Here is a 21,393-nt window from a genome sequence, read left to right on the forward strand (position 1 = left end):
AAAAAAAAACATAAAACTACACACTGCAACACACACACACACACACACACACACACACACACACACACACACACACACACACACACACACACACACACACACACACCTGGACACACCTGTACCTGCACTCCTCCCACTTACGTCCTCCTTTTCCTCTCTTTCTCTTTTCGTCTTCTTTTTTCTTCTTCGTCGTCTCGTCTCAGTTTCAGTCCCCCCGTCCCCCCGTCCTCCCACACACCCCGATGTGGTTCTGATTATTTGTCCTTCATGCTTGAAGTCCCGCTTCCGTCTTAAAGAAAGTCAAAAAAATAAATACCCTCCCTCCCTCCCCGCCCCGCCTCGGTTCCTCCTGAATGTCCATAGAATAGCTGTGTTGAAAAAGAAAGAATGAGAATTAAAAAAAAAGATAATAAATAATAAAAACACTAACCAGAACGCTTGTCATTTGAAAATATTGTGAAAATATGTGAAATAAAAAGATGGTAATTTACAATTTCACTGGCAGTTGACACGAGTTGTCTTTTTGTGTTTGAATCTTTCCTCGCAGCTCGTCAAGAGTTATTATTTTACTTTGACATCCAGATTTGGCTGATTTTGCAGGAAAGTTTTTTTTTTTGGCACTAACTGATAATAATAACGGTCAAAACAAAGGTCAGCTTCTCTGCAAAGATGAAACCTAAACTATAAAAAAACAAATGATTGCTTCATACTCAAAATATTGTCAATGTAACATTTGTAAAACCTCGGTGGAATAAATACGGAGATCTTGTACTTTAAATACGGATGTTGCTGCAGATTTTACGGCCTCGGACACGTTGCCTGCTCGCAGCGTGTTTGTGTTGCTCTCCTGCAAACGCCCGGTGACACCACCAGGTGGCGCCTCCTCCCATTTTGTAGTCTGGAGTCAGGAGTTGTTTGGTCGACGTCAACAGGAATAAAATGCAGGAGTGAATGACTCTGATTCTCGTGTCTGTCGTAAACTGACTCAATTTAAGCTCGCTACATTAGCCACATTAGCGTTTCAATAAAAAACGTATTGTAGAAAGTTGCTGGTTGCCGTAGCGCCGCAGCAGACACGCTGTACTCACCGTAGCCGTCACGCCATGCAGGCAGTTTGTCTTAAAATATAAAACATGCTTGTTTCACGCACATCTTAAACCATCATTTTATCCTTTTAGAAATTTTATTTTGTCATAATTAGCGAATGAATTCTGGAGTTACTGCCACAAAGCGCGTCCTGTGAGGTCACAGTGACCTTTTGACCTACGCCCACCACATTCGTATCAGGTCATCTTCGAGTCCGAGTGAACGTTTGCACCAAATTTGAAGAAATTCCCCCGAAGCGTTTCTGAAATATCGCATTTCCAAATAAGGAGACAGACTGCAAACATACTTCAACTATTGCCATCGCAGAGGCAAAAAACCCACAAATAAAACACTTTAATTATACTTTTCTATTATGTTTTTATTTATTTTGTGTTATTACATCGTTCAGCTCCCCTGAACTCTTCACTGGTGGTGAAGAGCCGTCAGCCAGTGTTTAACTACAGAAATCTTTACTGCCTACTGATGAAAACTTCACAATAAAAGTCACTCAAAGTTGAGTAGCGACATAAAGATCACGTTTGTCTTTGCATTTTTATATTCAAGTACATCTTGTTTGGATTTTTAATTGTTAAAGTAACAATTAGTGCAGTTTGGTGAAACTGGCTCCAGCAGTCTGTTAGCAAACACAACAAAAATTTAAAATCTGGGCTGACTGATCCTCTACCGGAAATAACGTCGGTCATTTTGACCTCGAATTGGAGAAAACTGTGAAACTTTACCAATACGACAACAAAAAAGGGAAAAACTTCCAAATTAAAGATCATTTCATTTCCCTTCCTGAATTCCTTCGTAAAAATCGGACATAAATGAGCTGAAAATATTCACAGCTACTATAACGTCATAACGTGCTGAAAATAACGTTTGAAAAGTATTTGATAATCTGTTGCTCTTATGGGAAAAAAAGCAAAGCAAAAATATCGCAATGTGAGAAATAAAATAGCTTCATGAATTAAAATGAAAAGAAAGTACCGATTTCACCTGCTTCGAGGTCGTAGGAAATATATTTCGCAAATTAAAAACGTTGCAGCGGATCAGTCAGCCCAGCGTGAAGATCTAAAGGTTGTTTTGGTCCTCTTGAGTTGTGAAGTGTGGCGTGCTTTACGCGCGTGCGTTGATGATGTCGACAAACTCGGGTTTCAGCGAGGCTCCGCCCACCAGGAAGCCGTCCACGTCGCCCTGAGACGCTAGCTCTCTGCAGTTCGCTCCGGTGACAGAACCTGGAGGACAGACGGAGACGGGAAATGAAATATCAAATATATTATCAATTGCAAACATAGCGGTGTTTGACGCCTTTTTTTTTTGGAGCCAGCCCCCTCCTCCCCCTAGTGGCCCTCGGTGGTATTACGCTTTAATGCACTCAGCCTCACTTGTCAGACCCAGAAACTACGTCCACTTTTTATATCACGTCTATGGCGACGTCCTCGTCCGTTAATCACACTTAAATCCGTAATAAATATTCAATGAAAAATCCTCGCTGACCTCCGTAGATGATGCGCACGGAGTCGGCCACGTCGTCCGAGACGTTAGCTCGGAGCCACGCCCTCAGCTTCTCGTGGACCTCCTGGGCCTGGAAAAAAAAACACAACACATCTCGGAGACTCACGTTCATTCAAACAATAAGCAATCTGTGAGATTTGATTTGTCGAACCGCTGTAAAGCATTTTGTTGTTTGTCATTAGAAAGTGTTTTCTTTCAGGAAATAAAAAAACACATCGTTGCATTAAAACGCCGAAAATATCATTGAACTAAAAAGGCTTTGTTTACAGTGAAAATCGAAATCTGGAGAAACGAGGTTTTGGTTTTGGTCAAAAAACGAATGTTGTCGCATTTACTAATGCGCATGAGAAGAGTCCAGATGAATGGCGCCCTCTTGTGGTATTCACAACGTCGAAATGCGTAATTTCGATATATTGTAACTTTAGTCAAGTAGAGTTTTTCTTCGTAAATTAGATAACAGCTTACGTCTGAGGAAAATGTTGATCTTCCCACCGGCCTCACCTTTTCCCTCTTGTCCGCCTTTGCATTTCCTGTTCCCGTGCTAAATCGTTAGCCTCTGTGGCTTCTAGACGCCGCCCTGGTGTTTTTAACCACTTGGACGCTAAGCAAACGGCGCACACGACTTCCCCACGTTGTAACCAGGAGCTCACGAGTTCCATTTGAACACAGGAAAAAACACACGCTTCCCTCTAGTGGACACACTTTAGATTAGTCACTGAACACGCTGCGGTCGTAAAGACAGTCGAGGCCGAGTTTACCTGCTCCGGCGTGGCCGTCTTGCCGGTGCCGATGGCCCACACGGGTTCGTAGGCCAGCACCACTTTCCCCCAGTCCTTCACGTTATCTGTAAAACACAACGCCACACTCTAATGAAAAGAATCTGTTCCTAGAAAAAACTAAAACATTAGCACTTAATCGCGATTAATGAAACAAATGAACGAGGGATCTTTTACTGCTTTAACAGGAAGAACGTGTGTGTTGGAGTTTATTGAGCAGCAGAGTCCACTGACCTATTTACATTTTAAATCAGCAGGCAGCCTACATGGAGTACAGACTATACATAATGGACTAGACGTAAAAAAAAAAATATTTTTTTTAAAAAAAAAAAAAAAAATAAATAAAATAAGACCGTCAATCAGATCTTGTTTGACTGCAGAAATAGAACCGCAGTTTTTCATATTTACGGACACAACAGAAACACGATGTAATCTGGTGGTTCGGTTTGTCTTCCAGCAGACAAACAAGAATTACTCACTATTACAGTTACGTTTCTCAACTATGAATAAAACAATTATTTCACCATTTAATTGACCAATTAAATGTCAGGAAACAAGCAAAAAAAACAACACAATTTCCCACAATCCTCGGTGGCGCCTTTAACGGCTTCTTTAGTTTGAAAAACAGTCATAGAAGAAAAATAAGCAAATATTCACATCAGTTTTTGTTTTTGGTTAAAAATGATGAGTTATCAAAACTATTTTTCAATCCATTAATCGACTAATTGGTTTTTTCTTGATATATTTGGATAACCGAGCAGAAATCAAATAATAAATCATTAAAAAAAAAAAAATCAATTCTTATGATCAGAAAACTAATGGATGGACATTTTTGGTTGTAATGCCAAAAGAAAAATCGCAAAGAAATCAAAATTCAGCTAAAATATTCAGTAAAAACTTAAAAGAAAAACAAAAATAGAGAAAATGACGTGAAATACATTTTAAAAACGAGGAAAAATTGCATTCAAACGTGCATTAATAACAGAATAATGAGATGCGTCGTTATTTCGGTGGTTTTACCTGCGATGACCTGCGTCTGAGCGTAGACGACTTCTTCGGTGGTGCCGTCCTCGCGCTCCTCCAGCTTCTCCCCGACGCAGGCGATCACGCCCAGGTCGTTTTCCAGCGCGTGAGCCACCTGAAGGTTCGACGCGAGAGTCGGAGCTCGAACGTACCGAGAAACCAAATCTGTGGCATCCACGTGAAAACGGCAAAAACAAAACAAAAGCAAAAAAACGGCGTCCGACTCACCTTCTGACCGACCAGCGCGTCGCCTTCTCCGAACACGTGGCGGCGCTCCGAGTGTCCCAGGATCACCCAGTCGGCGCCGCAGTCCTTGATCATGGCCGGGCTGCCGGGGAACACGTCCGACATCACACGTGGAGTTCACGCATTTAAAACCACCTTCTTTTCACCGACATCCAAATAATGTCTTATTATCAATTCATTTGCGTCATCGACTTTTCCAAAAAGTCTATTCATCTCTGAAACACGTCACTCGTGTTTTCGGACTATTTGAAACCCACATTTTATTTTATATATATAGTAAATAAGATTGCAGCAGCAAATTCTCATTTAGAAAACTGTAACCAGAATTTGTAATATTTTTTTTGCTGTATATCGGATTAAAAACATGGATCAGTTATGCTGATTGTACATTTCAGTTCACCAACACACTGATACTCACGTCTGTTCATTCTCATATTTTCTGACAATCCTCAACACATTTTTACGAAGCTTGAATTGGCCTCCAATTCTGGGGACTATTTTGTGTCTTTGCCCCCATGTTGGATATGACTGAAATTATAATAATAAAAACATAGAAAAGGCCTAAGAGCTGCTTGGCTTCATATGGTAACAATCAGCTGTGACTATTTCAAAACTATAAAAATAAGAATTGTATTTTGACATTTGGTCCCCGTTCCTCTTAATGGTTTGATTTTTTCCATATTAAAAAAAACAACAACAATAACAGAACATTTTCAAAATATTTTTGTTTTTGGATTGGTTAGATTTGTTTATATAATAAATCAATGATGGAAAATAAAATACATTTTTAACAAAGCTTTTTATAAAATTTTGTATTGGCTTCATTTTTTCATATAAAAAAAATCAACAACGTAAAATTAAATTAATTTTTATACATTATTTTTATAAAATGTTATCTTTTATTAAAAAAAAAAGTTTTTATCTGTGCAATGTTGAAAAAATGGTGAAGGATATATGTATATATATATAAAAATTGAATTCCAAAATATAGTATAATAACTGTTTATAATACATTTGCAAAAATATTCAAAAATTTCAAGAAAATTTCTATCCGATTCAGCATTAGCTTACGGTTCAGTGAATAAAACCTAACTTCAGTGTAAATTCAGTATTTGAATGTTTGAAATGGTACGTTCGTACCTGATCTCGCCTGTAAACGCTCCCTTGGCCACCTTGTAACAGTTCTGGGCGGCGACACCGATCCCGGGATCCAAACTGGACCGAGCGAAGTCCAGGTAGACGGAGGGAGCGCCGCACACCACCTCTGAAAGTGAGACAGGAAGTCCGGGGTTAACTTCAGGTCGGAGTTTTAGTGCCACAGATTACACCAAAATAATATTCCAAATACAGTCGATATGTATTTTTTCAGTGGCTGTTTTCTTGCTAATGTGGTCGTGTTAAAAACAGATATAATCAAACGTAAACTATCGTCACCCGTCGGTTCGTAAACGGCCGTTCTGCAGTTTCAAGTTCGGCATTTCGGTCGTTAACGTCTTCTTTTCCGGGAACCGGAAGTGACCATATTTGGACGACCTGGGGGCGGAGCGAGGACTCTAAGCCCCCGCCACCTATAAGGGAAACTTGACTGCACCTCAGGCCTGTCAGTCAATCAAACAGACACGCCCCCAAACCTACTTTTTTTTTTTAGGCCTAATATCTAATTAATGCTGGCAAACAATTATTGACTTTGTATTTGTTGAGAGAAGTTGAATGGGAGTCTATGGAGGCTTTTCAGAGCCGACCTCTAGTGGCACTCGGTGGTATTGCAGCTGAAGACACTTTGGCTTTAACATCATTTTTCAGACCTTCAAGCTACTTCCACTTTTATGCCACTTTTTATTTTTTTATTTTTTGAACCCTTATAAACCTCAAAAAGTAATATCAAATTAAAGCATGTGATAAATTTAAAAGAAAAAAAGTCACAAACACAACAATCCTGAGATCAATCATGAAGGAGGAGTAGAAAATACTCGTTACAAGTACTTGAGTAAAAGTACCTTTCTAGCACCAGGATGAGACGTCAGAGGCCTTTATGCAACTCATCCTTGATCACGTGACTCTCAATGCCACCGTGTCACCTGAACCAGCACCCCCCTCTCTGCGCACCTGATTCCCACCTTATCACTCTTAATCATCGTAAAACCCCACCGGGCAGCCGGTGCACGTGCACAGCACACTCACCGGTGTCCTCGTGCAGGCTCGCGGTGTTCAGGGTGGTGATGAGCTCCCCCAGACTCTCCTTGGTCCCGTTCATCTTCCAGTTTCCTCCCACGAAGAACCTCCGGAGCGCCATGGCCGGCTGTCGGTGGCTGTTTTACCGGTGAAAAGAAAGGAGGAAGAAGAGGAGGAGCAGGAGCAGGAGGAAGAGGAGGAGGCCCGGTGGATCAGCTGCGGGACGGGTCCGGCCGGCGTGTGTGTAGGTCAGGTGCTGTCGGAAATATGAGCTCCGAGCATCCCTCTTCTTCTGGTCTGGGTTTACTGAGGGAGTCAAACATCGGTGTGGAGATTTGGCGCCACCTGCTGTCAATAATTAAACACAGCACCGGAAGTATTTAAATACATATTGGACCCACAAATACTAGCAGTGATGGGAGAAGTAGTCCAGGTTAAGTACCACAAGTAGAAATAGACGGAATGTCCCATTTTAGAACTTGTAATATGATTTATTAATTATTCATATAAAATAATAAAACACTTTAGAGCAACTTTCATGTAAAAACGCATCTCAAGGAGCTTCACATGAAAACAGATATGAATGAACATAAAAAACATGTTCAAATGTCATTTAAAAGTAAAAAATAAAATGCATAAAAACAGATCAAATGAAACCCCAAAAAACATAAACAACATTTAAAATAAAATTGAGTAAAAATATAGATTATTTTTTTTTTTAACAATATTTCATATTTATTAATGTGGGTGTTTAATGGTAAATCTGCCGGTGAAAGTGAAGCTAATTAAAAAATATATATTCTGTGTTTGTGGAGTCACCCCTAGGATCAATCACACTGACATTCATTAGTTGATAATATATATATATATTATATATATATATATATATATATATATATATATATATATATTATAATATGCATTTATATAATACATATTCATTTATATATTTTTTTAATTAAGTATGTGACTCTGTAAAGTAACAAACATTTTAAAATAAATGTAGTGCAGCTAAACGTACATTTTTTCAATATTTATTAGTTCAAGTACTGTAGCAGAAAATCTAAATACTCAAAACAAAAGTACTCGAGTAAATATACTTACTTTCTATGAGTGGTTTATTGTATGTAAGTACAAACTCTTTGCCAAATTTTCAGGGGAAATATAACTTTTTATTTGGATTTTCTTTTGGTCTGATTTGCAGGATTTTGTTCATAAAAAGTTTCTTATATATGAAACTTTACCAACTTGGAGAAAAGCAGAGTATTTATTTATAATTCAAACTTCTAAAAAAAGAAAGAAACTAAACAATATTTTAGATTTGCAGTTTTTTTTTTTTAAGTAAACAATGTTTTCTTGTGTTTATTTTGATGATTGCTCTCTTCATTTTGAATGTAAACAATCAAAAATACTGAAGCTTCATGGCAAATATTTCGAGTGAAACTGTACTACACTGACACGTAGTCTGACATTTATTCACAATTTGACGCCGGGAAGCAGACAGGATTGGACAAATATTAAAGTTATGAAGCGAATTCCATCCTTCTCCAAAATTTGATCATATTTATATATAACAACCAAGTTATTTATATTTTCCAATGTAAAAGTCTAAATGCTGTTTTCAAAGGATTTCTATAAAGCAGGTGAAATTGGTCGACAAAATAAAAAAAAAGAAAGAGTCAAAAAATAAAGTATTTATTAATCAGTGTTATATTTTTTAATGTCCACGCTTCTGTTTTCTTTTATTCCTGCAGCAGATGTGATGAAGCAAGAAGCTTAATGAGTTAAATATTCATGACATTTCACTGCAACAGCCTTTAGTTTCTGCATCGTTTGTGACTCATGCAGGGACAAATTGAAACTACTTTTTTTTTATACATGAACCCTTTTGAAATGACATTAAAGGTCAGTCGCAGGCAGAAAACGCACACACAAACTCACACCGTCGACGTGTGTTAATGCAGAATTCTATGTTTATTAGAAAGATTTTCCACCAACGTTTCGGTCTTTTTACAGAGGAACTGCACAAAGTGTAAAATTCCTACTAAATGCAGCTGAACCCAGTGGGAGGGGGGGGGGGGTCAAGTTTACAGGTCTTTGCAGAGCGTCCGAGGTGTGTGTGTGTGTGAGTGTGTGTGTGTGTGTGTGTGGGGGGGGGGGTGGTATTGAGATGGCAAAACCATCTTGGATGGAAACCAGGGAGGGGGGGAGGGAGGGGGTGAGATGGCGGCTCTACCATCGACATACACTCTGGAACATGTGCAGCCCGGGACAAAAAAAAAAAGAGAAGAAATACACTGTACATTAATTCTAATGTGTTAAAACTATAAAATAGAAATAAATTTACATGCCAATCTTTTATCTAAAGAAGTGCAGGGCTCTCAAGGACAATAAAAATAGATCTGTAACTCTATACTCTCGTTTTTAATATTGTTCTTTTATTGTCAAAAATCTATGTGTTTATTTGACATCTCTCGATAAGAGCTCATTTTCTTTTCTGCTCGGTAATCCTTTTTTTTTTGTTGAACGATGTGCTATTTTTTTTTCGTGAGTTTTCAAGAATTTTAAAACGGTCTGGACGACATAAATCTCTCCGGTGCGTTCGGCGGGACGCATCATCAGTGGTTTTATTTGGTGGTTTTTTTGTACCTGATGCCATTTTATACAACATAACTTCACTCGCGACCTCTTTTCCTGATTTTGCATACGTGAACGAAGGAGAGACGGAGAGAGGAAGAGGAGAGGAAGAGGAGAGGAAGAGGAGAGGAAGAGAGGAAGGTCTGATGTCTGCAACAACTCCTCCAGCCTCACTCGTCTCCTAGTTTGTTTTTTTGCTCCTCCTCCTCCCTATCTTCACCCTTCCTTCCTCTTCCTTCTCTTCTCCTCCTCCTCTTCTCCTCCTCCTCTTCCTCCTCCTCCTCTTCCTCCCGGTGTCTCCCTCCGCCGGGACACCTCTCAGTTCCACAGTTTGAGGAAGCTGTCCCAGGATCCTGTGCAGACGCCCATCCCGTCCGCCGGGACGCCGGTGCAGCTCACCCTGTTGTCGTGGCCGGAGAGCACACCTGGAGGAGGAGGAAGAGGAGAAGGAGGAGGAGGAGGAGGAGGAGGAGATGGCATGGAAAAGAAAGAGGAAAAGATGGGGAAAAGGAAAGGAGATGAAAAAGAAAGGAAGTGAAATTAGAAAATTAAAGGCAAAGAAAGGAAACAAAGGAAAGGAGGCAAGGCAAGAGGAGAGGAAAGGAAACATGAGAGGTTTTGGAAAAAAAGGAAGGAAATGACAGGAGAAGAGTGCAGAAGGTTTGATACATGAAAGAAAGAAAGAAAGAAAGAAAGAAAGAAAGAAAGAAAGAAAGAAAGAAAGAAAGAAAGAAAGAAAGAAAGAAAGAAAGAAAGAAAGAAAGAAGAAAGAAAGAAAGAAAGAAAGAAAGAAAGAACAGAAAGAAAGAAAGAAAGGTGGGAGAGCATGAAGAAGGGAGAGGAAAGAAATGAAAAGAACAAAATGAGAGAAAATCAAAGGGGAAGAAAGAAAATAAAGGAAACAAGAAAAGAGCAGAAAAGTGGAGCGGTTCGTTGCCGCGGCGACCCTGATCTTTAAAAATGAAATGTTGCTTCAATAAAAGCCAAATGCAACCAGATTATATCACAAAGCTCCACGTTGAAAGAAGGAAACATCGAGTGTTTGTGATGCTGTTTTGATGCTGCGTTCACTTTCAGTTTTATTTTGAAAAACCCAGCTCGTTTCCTGTTCTCTCTCTCTCTCTCTCTCTCTCGTTTATCTGCGTCAGTAAAACTTTGATTCCTTATCTTTTTTTTTAAGCGCCACTCACCGACTTTCTCTCCCTTCAGCGTGTCCCAGATGTGGCAGTTGAAGTCGTCGTAGCCGGCGAAGAGGAGGCGGCCCGAGCTGGAGATGGCCAGAGACGTGACGCCGGCGTTCAGGCTGGTGTCCTGGTAGCCGATCACCTCCTGGTCGGAGCGCAGGTCGTACATCTTGCAGGAGCAGTCGTCGGAGCCCGTGATGATGGTGTGTCCGTTGGGGAGGTACTGGAGAAAAAAAAGAAAAGAAATACATTTATTACGGCCTAAAAAAACAAAACAAAAAACCCCAAAAAGGAACCATTTTTAGAGCCAAAAATCAAATGATGAATTGATATTCAGCGGTTTCGGGGTCCTCACGCTGATGGCGTTGATGTCGCTGGTGTGTCCGGAGAAGGTCTGCTTGCAGGTGCCTTCCCTCAGATCCCAGAGCTTGGCCAGGGAGTCGCAGGCTCCGGAGATGAAGGTGTTCATGTCGGCGGACAGGGCCAGAGACATGCAGTCTCCAATGTGGTTGGTGAAGATGATCTTCTGCTTGCCGGTCTCCAGGTCCCACAGACAGCTGAGGAGGGCGACAAAGATGAGGATGAGGAGGGGAGCTCCCAAAAAGGTTGGTTGTTTTTTTCATTTTCCTCACATCGATTTGGAGGTGAGATCATTATTTACATGATAAAAAAGAAAAGAAATCTGGTCTAACATAAAAAAAAAAAAAAAAAATGCAAACTTTAAAATGTAACAACATTTTTGTAAAAAGCTTGTGTCTCCACATTAACGTCTGCAAATGAACGTCCCTGATTTTTTTTACTGCGGCGTTTTTCTTTTTCTTTTGCAACATGTAGGCTAATGAAAATACAAAACTGGAAAAAAGAAGTGTGCAGTAGAGTTCGGCCTTTGGTGGAGAAGTAATGAATATTAATATGAATGTAATCTCTTGCGTTTTGTCTCTTTAAAGTAACAATGTCAAAGACTTTTTTTAGTTAAATAAAATGACGTCCTTGTCTCTCCAAATAAAGGTAGACGAAGCAAACGAACGGGGCTTTGTTCTTCAAACGGTTTGGATCAGTCCAAAATTTCCCCTCGGGGATTAATAAAGTGTATCAAATAAAAACACACACAGCTGCAATTACCGCTTATCGCCACAGGTGTCGCCAAAGAGAACAAAAAGACGATGTCTGACATTTGTCTTATATATTGTGAGCTCTCAGATCGTGAACTCTTCTTTTAGGCAATCGAACCATGAAAACGCAGCTAAAAGAGAAGTGATCAAACCCACCAGGTGGTGTCGCCGGAGGCCGTCAGGATCTCATTGTCGCTAAGGAAACGGCTGCAGGACAGGTAGCCTGGACGGGACAGAGTTTCGTCACTTCAGTTTCCCTTTTGTCACGCTGTAACATCAACTTTACGATATTCGGGGAGGTCGAAGCTCACCTGTGTGTGCGTCCAGCTCCCTGAGGGTCTTGGGGCTGGCGGCCTTGATGTTATAAACTGTACACAGGTTGTCCAGACCGCCGCTGGCCACCAGGTTACCGGAGGGAGCGAAGGCGACGCTCATCACCCAAGCAGACTTTAGTGGGACGGCGACCAACTGGGAAGTGGAAATTGAGTTTAGTTGAACTTTACAGGCGGTAAAACGCTCGTTAATCATATTTTCTGCGCCTGTTTCGTATCTTTAGTGATCTTTTTAGGGCAAAAACTTCCTCTTGGTCGGAGTGGAACGAGTTGAAGTCAAACCATCACCAGAAACCAGAAACGGAAGTCATATTTCCTGCAGATCGTAGTTTTAAATCTACTAAAAGTTGCCTCGACAATATCAGACAGATAACCAGCCAAATATCATGTGCAACTTTTATAAAGTTAAATGAAGTTATCTGAAATTCAACTTTTGATTAACTTGTCATTTGGTGGCTTGTTATCTATAATTTCTGCAGGACAAGTACACAACTTTATTACCCATTTTACAGCTATGATGTGCAGTAAATATGCAGTTAAAACCTGCAGTAATTGGCTGATTGTGTCTTATTTTGAATATCATACTTGGTGCAACGCTTCATATTAAACGTGTGATCCCACCTTGTTCCCTGTGAAGGCGTCCCAGACGAGCAGCTTGCCATCCTGTGATGCGCTGACCATTTGCCTGTTAGAAAAAGCAGAAATCTTAGAAAGAGCGCTTTAATTGTTGTTATCTTTACTTGAAACACATTAATTCCCACAAGATGTCATTAATAAAGTCTGGAAATCTCATATAAAGCAGAAAAATACAGTATATTTAACATTTTAGCTTCATCTTTGACTCGTATTGAATTTTAATGTCTCAGCTGGACAACTTGCCGACTATATTGTGACTTTAGTTCTTGATCTGTCCTGATCTGTCAAAGCTGAAGCAAAGACAGAAATACAAACGAACCAAAATCATTTCCAAACAGGCGAATGGCAGAACTTCTATTTCTTTAAAGGGTCTGTTCCTCTTTGGCTTCCTCCGGTGAAACTTCAGGTACTTTCTTCCTCGTATAATAAGCTATTAAAACATGTGTTAGAATAAAAAGTAAAAAAAAAAAAACCTCATCCTCACCTGGAGTCAGCTGACCAGTGCATGGCATAGATTTTGGCCAGGTGACCCTTCAGTGTCTTCCTGAGCTTCAACTGGACCCGGCCCACTGAGTCCACGCCCCCTGCCGCTGCTGCCATGCTGCTGTCATTCACAGCTTTACGGGCCGCCTGGTGGTCACACGGGGAATTACAATGTCGGAGAGCAAAAGAAGAAAGAAAGGAAAACTCCAGTTAGTTCACCGTTATGTCTTTCATACAGTCAAAGTCAACAACCACAATTTATGTCGGTATATTTTTACAACAGTGGGCATGTGATAATTGTGTTTGTGATCATTTAAACCTGATTGTTATCGTTTTAGGATGTCCTATGCTAGTTTTCCCCCTTGAACCTTTACTGCCATCTACTGGATGTTAGCGTGTATGGCATTTAGTTGGTCAAACGCCCGATCACACAGTGTGAAAAATGATTCATCGTGGAGCCGCCTCGTAAAACGGAGCAGCTCCATAATTGAACCAGTTCTTCCTCGGCCCCTCCTGCACCTTTCCACCAGTTTTCATGAAAATGGGGCCGGGAGTTTTCCTGTAATCCTGCTGACAAACGAACAAACACAACCTCTGCGGCGGAGGTCGTCGTAGCTCCGATAATATCAGCGGTGAAGTTTCTATCAGCAGCAGTAGAAACCGTGATGGCACCAGTTTTAATGTGTTAGCCTGACATCTATGTGTATTTATCACCAACGCTTGGTAAACTGTGTTAAACTAACAGAAACAGTACTAATGGCAGTTAAACGGTATTAAACTATTTTGCCACCTACGTCTCCAGTTTGGGCTTTTTTTGGACACTTTTTTTGAAGCAAAAAGGAAAGATTTAACTTTTACGTCTCGCCGACTTTAAACTATTAAAAAAAGAAACCCTGGTGAGATAAATCTGACAAACTTCACGGTCACCGAGGATTTGATTTTTTTGATTTGATACACTTTATTAATCCCCGAGGGGAAATGTCTTCACTACAGCAGGGGGGCTCTCAGGGGGGGCTCTCAGGGGGGAGCTGCTGCAGCAGGCTGCCACTAGCGCGGCGCCAGGTAACCTGACCTGAGGTGCATGTTTTTGGATGATGGGAGGAAGCCGGAGAACCCGGAGAGAACCCACGCAAGCACAGGGAGAACATGCAAACTCCGCACAGAAAGGCCCAGGACCGGATTCGAACCCGGAACCTTTTTTTTTTGCTGTGAGGCGACAATGCTAACCACTGCACCACCGTCCGTTTCACTTCGGTCTGGACGACGTTCAACATGAAGGCGCTCACCTCGATCTGCGCACGGAGGCCGTCGCACTCCTTTTTCAGCGCATCCATTTCAGCTTTCTCAGCTGCCATGGCGACGGTTGCTAGGGGATGTTACTGACGAAAAAAAGCGAAGAACTGTCACTCTGTAGCGGGAAGGAAGAAAGAAGAGAGACGAAGACAAGAAAACAAACAGGAAAAATGAATTCCAATTCAGACGTATTTTGCATTCAAACAGAAGATCCGCCGACGTGTGAAGGAGGAAAACAATCTGCGCCGCACCGAGTTATCGCCACGACGACGTCAGTCTGTCCTCGCGTTTTAACCCCCGAACCGCTCGATCCCGCGGTGAATTACCAGCACGGGAACACGGAGATCCAGCGAGCGGCCTGAATGTCACTCTCTGACCTTGATACCTCGCACCGACAGGTCTTGAGGGAAGATTAGACGCATAGCTGACAGGTGTAATCCCCTCCTCTTAAAGCAAAAGTTGTAATAGCTGTTTTTTTTACGCCGGTCCGGCTACGACGTGGAGACGCCGGGAAAAGAAATCACACGTAGAAAGGAGGAAGAAGAGCAGATTTTAGGAAGGAAAAAAGAGACTAAAGAGGGCAAAGAAACTACAAAAATACACATTTGAATGCGTAATGAGGCCTAAAAATCTGGAGTCGAACCAAGAACGTTTCTTTTTCAGTTTTCCCTCGTTGACCCCTTTTTGTTGATAATTTGAGGTGTTGCATCAGATGTCGGCCATTTTGACATCAGTGTGAGTTTCCTTGGTGGTTTTCTTGTTGTTTTATTTCGAGTTAAACAACAACGCTGTTTTTCGGATGTGTTTCCGTATTTCTAATTAATGTCGATGTAACTCGCAGGTTCTTTTGACATCATTTTCAACCCCCCTTGCGTGCAGTAGGTTAATGTACGCTCCTTAATGCTCCGTAATAGGATGCTGACGTACGACTCATTTAACACCAATTACCCGCGAGCACGGTTCGGCCCCGCCGACGACCGAAAGGCTTTCTGTCCCCGTCGGGAATATTTACTGTTGATGTTAAATGGGAAATCTGCAGGAGCCTCGTTCACTTCGTAGGCTGAATGTTTTTCATGAAAATGACCAACAAGAACGTCAGCAACAGTTCTGGTGCCGCAGAACGAACAATAAAACCTTTTCACAGAAGACGATGAAACTATGATGTTTACTGCCATTGATTTGAACTAAATCAGGTAAAAGTGTTCTGGGCTTCTCAAATGTGAGACTTTACTGGGGTTATATTTTATCTTTCAAGTTTCAGGCCTTTTAAACCAGTTTCTGAATAAAAATGGACTCAAACCACTCCTCGGTGAGCAGAAGGGAGCGGTGGTGGTGAGTCCTGCGTACAGCTACAGGTGAACCTGCGTCAGGACGCAGGATGGAGGTCGAGAGGCCGCGGAGGTGACGGAGACGTTTTTCTGGGGGTGGGGAGGACGGGGGAGGAGGGGGGAGGAGGGGGGTGTTGCTGCAGGGCTTTAAATCCCGGCAGGAGATCTTAAGGGAAGCTTTAGCGGTCAAATCTCTGTCATCCGATTACCGACTGCTCTTTACCTCGGGATCAGCGAGAGAGGGAGGGAGGGTCATGTGGACGGAGGAAGAAGAGGAAGAAGAAGAGGAGGAGGAGGAAGGAGGAGGAGGAGGACAGACAGCTCCTCCTCTGCTATGCTACTATGCTTTGTGTGAAATTACTTTCCCAAAAGTTAAAACAGTCAAGAAAAAAGACCGTTTTCTTTTATCTTGAAAGGAGACAATAAAAACTGTGCAACAGCGACCCCTACTGTACCAACGCTGCAGCGCTGGATATCAGAGTGGAAGTGCTGCTGGATCTCCTGTGACACATCAACACCTGAGCACCAATCCTCTTTGGCAGCTTCCATACAATCCAAAGATCACCTTCAGAGGGGTTTAAGGACTCATTACATCGGATGCAGTCTCACACTGGACTGATACATGATTCTATTTCTTGCAATAGATTGATGCCTTTTAGGAAAAAACAAAACAGAAGAAAAAAAAAAATCTGGATTTCATAAAAAAAGGGAATTTCAGGAGTGAATCTGAAAAAAAAAAAAAAATCTGAAATCAAAAGCTGCATCTGTGCAGCAATGTGCAGACAAATCCTCTTTAAATGTGCAGGTTTGTCCGGAGATTTGAGTTTCTGTTTCACAGCAGAGATAAAAGTCCACTTCCTGTGTTTTCAAATTTACAAAAAAAAAAGTCCTCAGCTCCAATAAAACCTTCTCCAACAAGCAGAGGAAAAAACAAACACCTGGAGGAGATGAAACAACGAGATGAATAAAAAGAGGAGAAAACTCACCTTTTTCTTCTCTTCAGCACAAAGTGCTTCCTCCTGTGCTCCTGCAGCCGTGCAGCTCCTGCTCCTCAGACTCCTCCTGTGCTCCTGCAGCCGTGCAGCTCCTGCTCCTCAGACTCCTCCTGCTCCCGTCTCAAAGCTCCTGTCGATCCCGCGAGTCGCTCGCGCAACCTGCTCGCAGCTCGACCGGAGTAAAAAAACTCTCTCTTTCTCTCTCCAGTCCTCCACGGTGAAGAACAAATGAGGATTGGAGGGGATGAAGGAGATAAGGGATGAAAGGATAAAGCTCAAAGATGGAAATAGAGAGGGAAGGAGAGGAGAGAGAGAGAGAGAGAGAGAGAGAGAAAGGGGGTAGGTGGGGGGAGAGAGAGAGGGGGAGGGAGAGAGAGAGAGAGAGAGAGAGAGAAAGGGGAGTAGGTGGGGGGAGAGAGAGAGGGGGAGGAGAGAGAGAGAGAGAAAGGGGGTAGGTGGGGGGAGGGGGAGAGAGAGAGGGGGAGAGAGGGGGAGGTGGGGGGAGAGGGAGAGAGAGAGGGGGAGGGAGAGAGAGAGAGAGAAAGAGGGGGTAGGTGGGGGGAGAGAGGGAGAGAGAGAGAGAGGGAGAGAGAGAGAGAGGGAGAGGGAGAGGAGAGAGAGAGAGAGATTGGAGAGAGAGAGAGAGAGAGAAAGGTTAGGTGGGGGGAGAGGGGGAGGGAGAGGGAGAGGGGAGAGAGAGAGAGAGAGAGAGAGGGGGGAGGGAACGCAGGTAAATCAATTGGAGGAATGAAAATCAGGTTATGAGGTCAAAAGACCGAGAGAGGAGAGGAGAGGAGAGACAGGTGGAAGGGAAATGTGAGAATATGAGAGGAGGTGGAAAAAAAAAACCCCAAAAGACTTGAGAGAAGTTTACAAAGAGTTTCAAGAGAAAGGAGACGGGACGGGGAGCAGAGGAACAACGGTCATGTGACAGCTCATCAAAATGTGGTGCAACTTTGAACTCTGTTTTTCAGATCAGCATCATTTCCACTTTAATCTGCTGTGATTTTTTATTTTTATTTTGGGGTGGATGGTCTGGATCGGACGTTGGGGGGGGGGGGGGGGTTTGGTTTGTCAGAGCTAATGAGCTGAGCCCTCTTAATCAGGGTCTAATGGGATATCCGGGCCGCCCAATCTCCTTAGTGAATTAGAGCAGGTCGGGCTGAATGCGTCACATCTGATAACACAAACAGAGGCCACTGTGGGGGGGGGGGGGGGGATCAAGAGTCAAACTGGGGTTTGACTCAACAAATTTGACGCTTTTGTTTGGCTGCTCTATTGATTAATTAACGGTTCCAAGTTTTGATTTCTCCAAACCCTCAAAACTGATTCATGTAATTGTGAAATGTAGAAAAAAAAGTGGGAGGTTTCCATTTTCTTTTTTTGCATCCTGGAAATGACCTTTGACCTCAGGTGATATCGGTCAGATCAGAGTTTATTTTTATTTCCTCTTCGTTCCAGAGAAAGAAGAGGTGTGAGAGGTCAGGATCAAGAGCCGGGTCGAACTCAGTAAGACGTTAGCAGAGTAAATGAGATCATTGTCGTTGCCGTGGCAACTGATCCACTGATTTTATTAAACGCTTCACTGATAACTTCATTTCAAATCTCGTCTTCTGTTATTTCTCACGAGGCCGGCGGGGATCGTACCCAAGTCACGTGTGATCTCGCGAGATTCTGTGAGACTTCACGCCACTCTGGAAACGTGTTCCTACAATTCAAATATTAAAAAGATCGGTCGTTACTTTTGTTCACTCCGACGTCTTTGAAATCGGTTTAACGTTTGTAAATCCTCCAGTTGTGTCACGTATTGGTATATTTTTTATTAATAGTATTTAATTTAATCATTTTAAAAATCCTCAGTTAGTTTAGATTTTCCTCAAGTTGTGTTGAATAAAATTGTTTTGTTCAAGCGATGCTGTAGAAATGTTACGAGGTCAGTTTACCTCAAACTAACAAGTAATACACAAAAAATGTGAGTTCATTTCTGATTGGTCAAACTCTCGCAACATTTAGTTTCAACCGTCCTTTTAATAATCCGCAAATCGCGATTTTTGTTTTGTGATCAACGACATGGAAACGGAGCTATTTATATCGCAGATTGACCAGATTGATGTCCAAGTCGTATTTTCTGTTGCTACACTTGTCCAGCAGGTGGCGGTAATGCACCTATAAGCAGGTTCAACGACTGCCATTAAAACCCAGAAGAACACTTCGTTGACCGTCTATAAAAGTGGACGTCGCTTCAACGCGGAAGTTCCACTAAAGTGCGATACCGCCGCTGGCCACTAGGGGTCGGCGCCAAACAGCCCGCGGAAAACCGTTATGACGTCGTTCGCTAAAGTCGCTCCTTGTTGTCAGTTTTCTGGCGTTCGATCTAAAAATAATCACGTCATTAATTTTGATATTGGACCTCAAAGAGCTTTAAATCAAAAATGTTTATCGGAAAATTCATTCGATCTCATTTTTTGGCGGATTTCATTTTTTTTTACAGTTCGAGGCCTCGGAGGTCACGATTCGTTTGACGAATAACCGGCCGCAGTCGGGACGCCCGAAAGACATCTTCTGACGAGCTGAATCGTCTCCTTCCGGTCAGCTGTTTAAAAAAGAGGCGTGGCCTCACGTGGTCTCGTGACGACGCCGTGACGCTAAGCCACAAATCTCGTCCCCCGCCGGTTCGGCATCCAGCTAATCCGCCGTTTGCTCCGATGCGTCACGGCGGCGCAATGAGATCATTTGGCAGGCCGCCTCCTCCGTTCAACAAATGACGCAACAGGTTTAGACTCCTGTCTTTCAGGCTCTGCGTTATCCAGTAAAATACATTGAATATTTTACAGTGTACTCAGGTATTAAGTCAACTTTTTTCCAAATCTCTTCAGTTGGTTTAAAGTAATAATATGTAGTTGTTCAGGAATTTGTTGCTGCTTTTGGCCACCTCAGAAAAAAAAGCACCCGTTTTCCACATTTATAGAATAAAGAGATAATAACACGGGAATCTACATGTAGCTTCATGTTACACCAGGAAAATGTTCAAAACCACGTTTCTGCTGGAAATAGAATTATTTCTGGGCGTCAGATTTGTGCTTTAAAGTCTTCCTCTCCCATGAAATGTGATTACTTTTGTATTTAAAGGTGATTTAAGTATGATTATAACACGAGGAGGATTTATTTACATATTTGCGGGAGCATTTCGGATCTTTTATTTCTTTTTTTTTTTGGTCACCAAACCATGAAAACAAACATTTGTCGGTGTGTGAAGTGTTGTTTTTATGTCCCCTGTTAACATAAATGAAACCTGACAAAATCCTCCTCATTTTGTGCAAAACATATTTGAATCTCTGAACATGTATTATAGATTACTGACTTCCCCGAGGGGACAGTCAGAGCGTCTGAAGTGTATTTTAACATTATGTAGAAAAGTCTCGGCCGTTTTTCCGTCCTTTCAGACTTCTCATTGGTGGATTCGCTGGTGGGACATGATCACGCGGTGCCGGTGAGGACTTGGTGCGTCCCCCCGTCCCTCTCTCGGTAAATCTCGGCCTGTAATCCAGGCTAACGAGCTGTGACAGAAGAGGGCTAGCCGGCTTCCTGATAACTCCCCGTTGGTAACGAGCTCAGGAGGGAGAAGAAAAACCCGCCGCTCGGCGAACTTTGGCTGCTTCGCTCGGCGACGCTCTTAGCCCACTTTGGGCGAGACAGGAAGTGGACGAGACGAAATGGGGGACTGAATGTAGGTCTTTCAGGGAGATTCGAGACGTATGATAGAAAAAAAACAAACTTGCTCAAAACTTTCAAAATGGAAGTACTGTTGATAAAGACAGTGCAGGATAGCATCTGCACATTTATAGTTTTCTTTTTTGTAGAAAAACTGAAAAAGAATTCATCACAGAACTATGGAGGTATTTTTGTGTCTTTATTATGCAAGCAAAAAAAAAAAAGTTTTAAAAGCAAATTTCTTGCACTGAGATAAAAAAAATAAAAATAAAAAAAAATCAAGTTTGTAAGTAAAAATATATAAACTGAGAATAAAATTATTGCATTGCAAACACATTTGCTCTGACAGTTTTGGTAACAGAATTAAGACTTTTGCTTCTGAAACTTGACTTTTTGGCTGCAAATTGAAAAACTTTGGTCACAAGTCAAAAACCTTTGAGAGTAAAGGTTTCATAAGCAAAATTCTTAATTCTGTGTTCTTGTTTGCAATGCAATAATTTTATTCTCAGTTTATATATTTTTACTTACAAACTTGATATTTTATTGCAGTGCCAGAAATTTGCTCTTAAAACATTTTTTTTTGCTTTCATAATAAAGACACAAAAATACCTTTGCACAGAAGACACATTTAAATATTTTTGTTATAAAATTCTCAAAGATTGAATCCCAAAAGTATTTTTTTTTTACATTTTATGGACGTTCTCATGTAAAAATGCAGCTGAAGGAAAATATCTGGCATAAAGTCACCGTGAACATTTTGAAAATCGAGTTTTAGTTGCTCTCTTTTTAAATGCGGCCTGCTGACTCCATGTTGCCTATGTTGCTTGTGTTAGCAGTGACACCTGCTGGGCAACAACAGCA

The 21,393-nt window shown here is 41.8% G+C and overlaps 3 protein-coding genes across 5 annotated transcripts in view; 1 reads left to right on the forward strand and 2 right to left on the reverse strand.

Moving 5' to 3' along the window:
* The window catches only part of LOC138627774 (gamma-enolase), a 19,384-nt gene extending 18,886 nt beyond the window's left edge, over positions 1-498 (forward strand). For both annotated transcript variants that reach the window (XM_069710344.1, XM_069710345.1), the window contains exon 13: positions 1-498. This exon is cut by the window's left edge and continues 650 nt beyond it. The gene's annotated coding sequence lies outside the window, so the exon portion shown is untranslated.
* Positions 499-2,113: 1,615 nt separating this feature from the next.
* tpi1a (triosephosphate isomerase 1a) lies at positions 2,114-7,112 on the reverse strand. Its single transcript, XM_069710348.1, has 7 exons — positions 6,831-7,112; positions 5,790-5,913; positions 4,632-4,731; positions 4,401-4,518; positions 3,363-3,448; positions 2,587-2,674; positions 2,114-2,324 (listed from the first exon to the last, which is right to left on the reverse strand). Exons 1-7 carry the CDS (start codon positions 6,940-6,942, stop codon positions 2,206-2,208), a joined length of 747 nt encoding a protein of 248 aa, XP_069566449.1. The 5' UTR covers positions 6,943-7,112; the 3' UTR covers positions 2,114-2,205.
* A 1,636-nt stretch (positions 7,113-8,748) lies between these two features.
* gnb3b (guanine nucleotide binding protein (G protein), beta polypeptide 3b) lies at positions 8,749-17,099 on the reverse strand. Of its 2 annotated transcripts, XM_069710346.1 has the most exons (9): positions 16,813-17,099; positions 14,492-14,613; positions 13,207-13,352; positions 12,708-12,771; positions 12,066-12,222; positions 11,911-11,977; positions 10,998-11,199; positions 10,649-10,865; positions 8,749-9,883 (listed from the first exon to the last, which is right to left on the reverse strand). In XM_069710346.1, exons 2-9 carry the CDS (start codon positions 14,558-14,560, stop codon positions 9,777-9,779), a joined length of 1,029 nt encoding a protein of 342 aa, XP_069566447.1. In that variant the 5' UTR covers positions 14,561-14,613; positions 16,813-17,099; the 3' UTR covers positions 8,749-9,776. The 2 variants fall into 2 exon arrangements, with proteins under 2 accessions (XP_069566447.1, XP_069566448.1); XM_069710347.1 differs by lacking the exon at positions 16,813-17,099 and having other exon boundaries at positions 14,492-14,700.
* Positions 17,100-21,393: the final 4,294 nt, after the last annotated feature.

The sequence above is a fragment of the Brachyistius frenatus genome, unplaced genomic scaffold, assembly GCF_029030835.1.
Source record: "Brachyistius frenatus isolate BFR_SWC_R1_liver_20210118 unplaced genomic scaffold, ASM2903083v1 Contig_91, whole genome shotgun sequence".
In the NCBI taxonomy this organism is placed as follows: domain Eukaryota; kingdom Metazoa; phylum Chordata; class Actinopteri; family Embiotocidae; genus Brachyistius; species Brachyistius frenatus.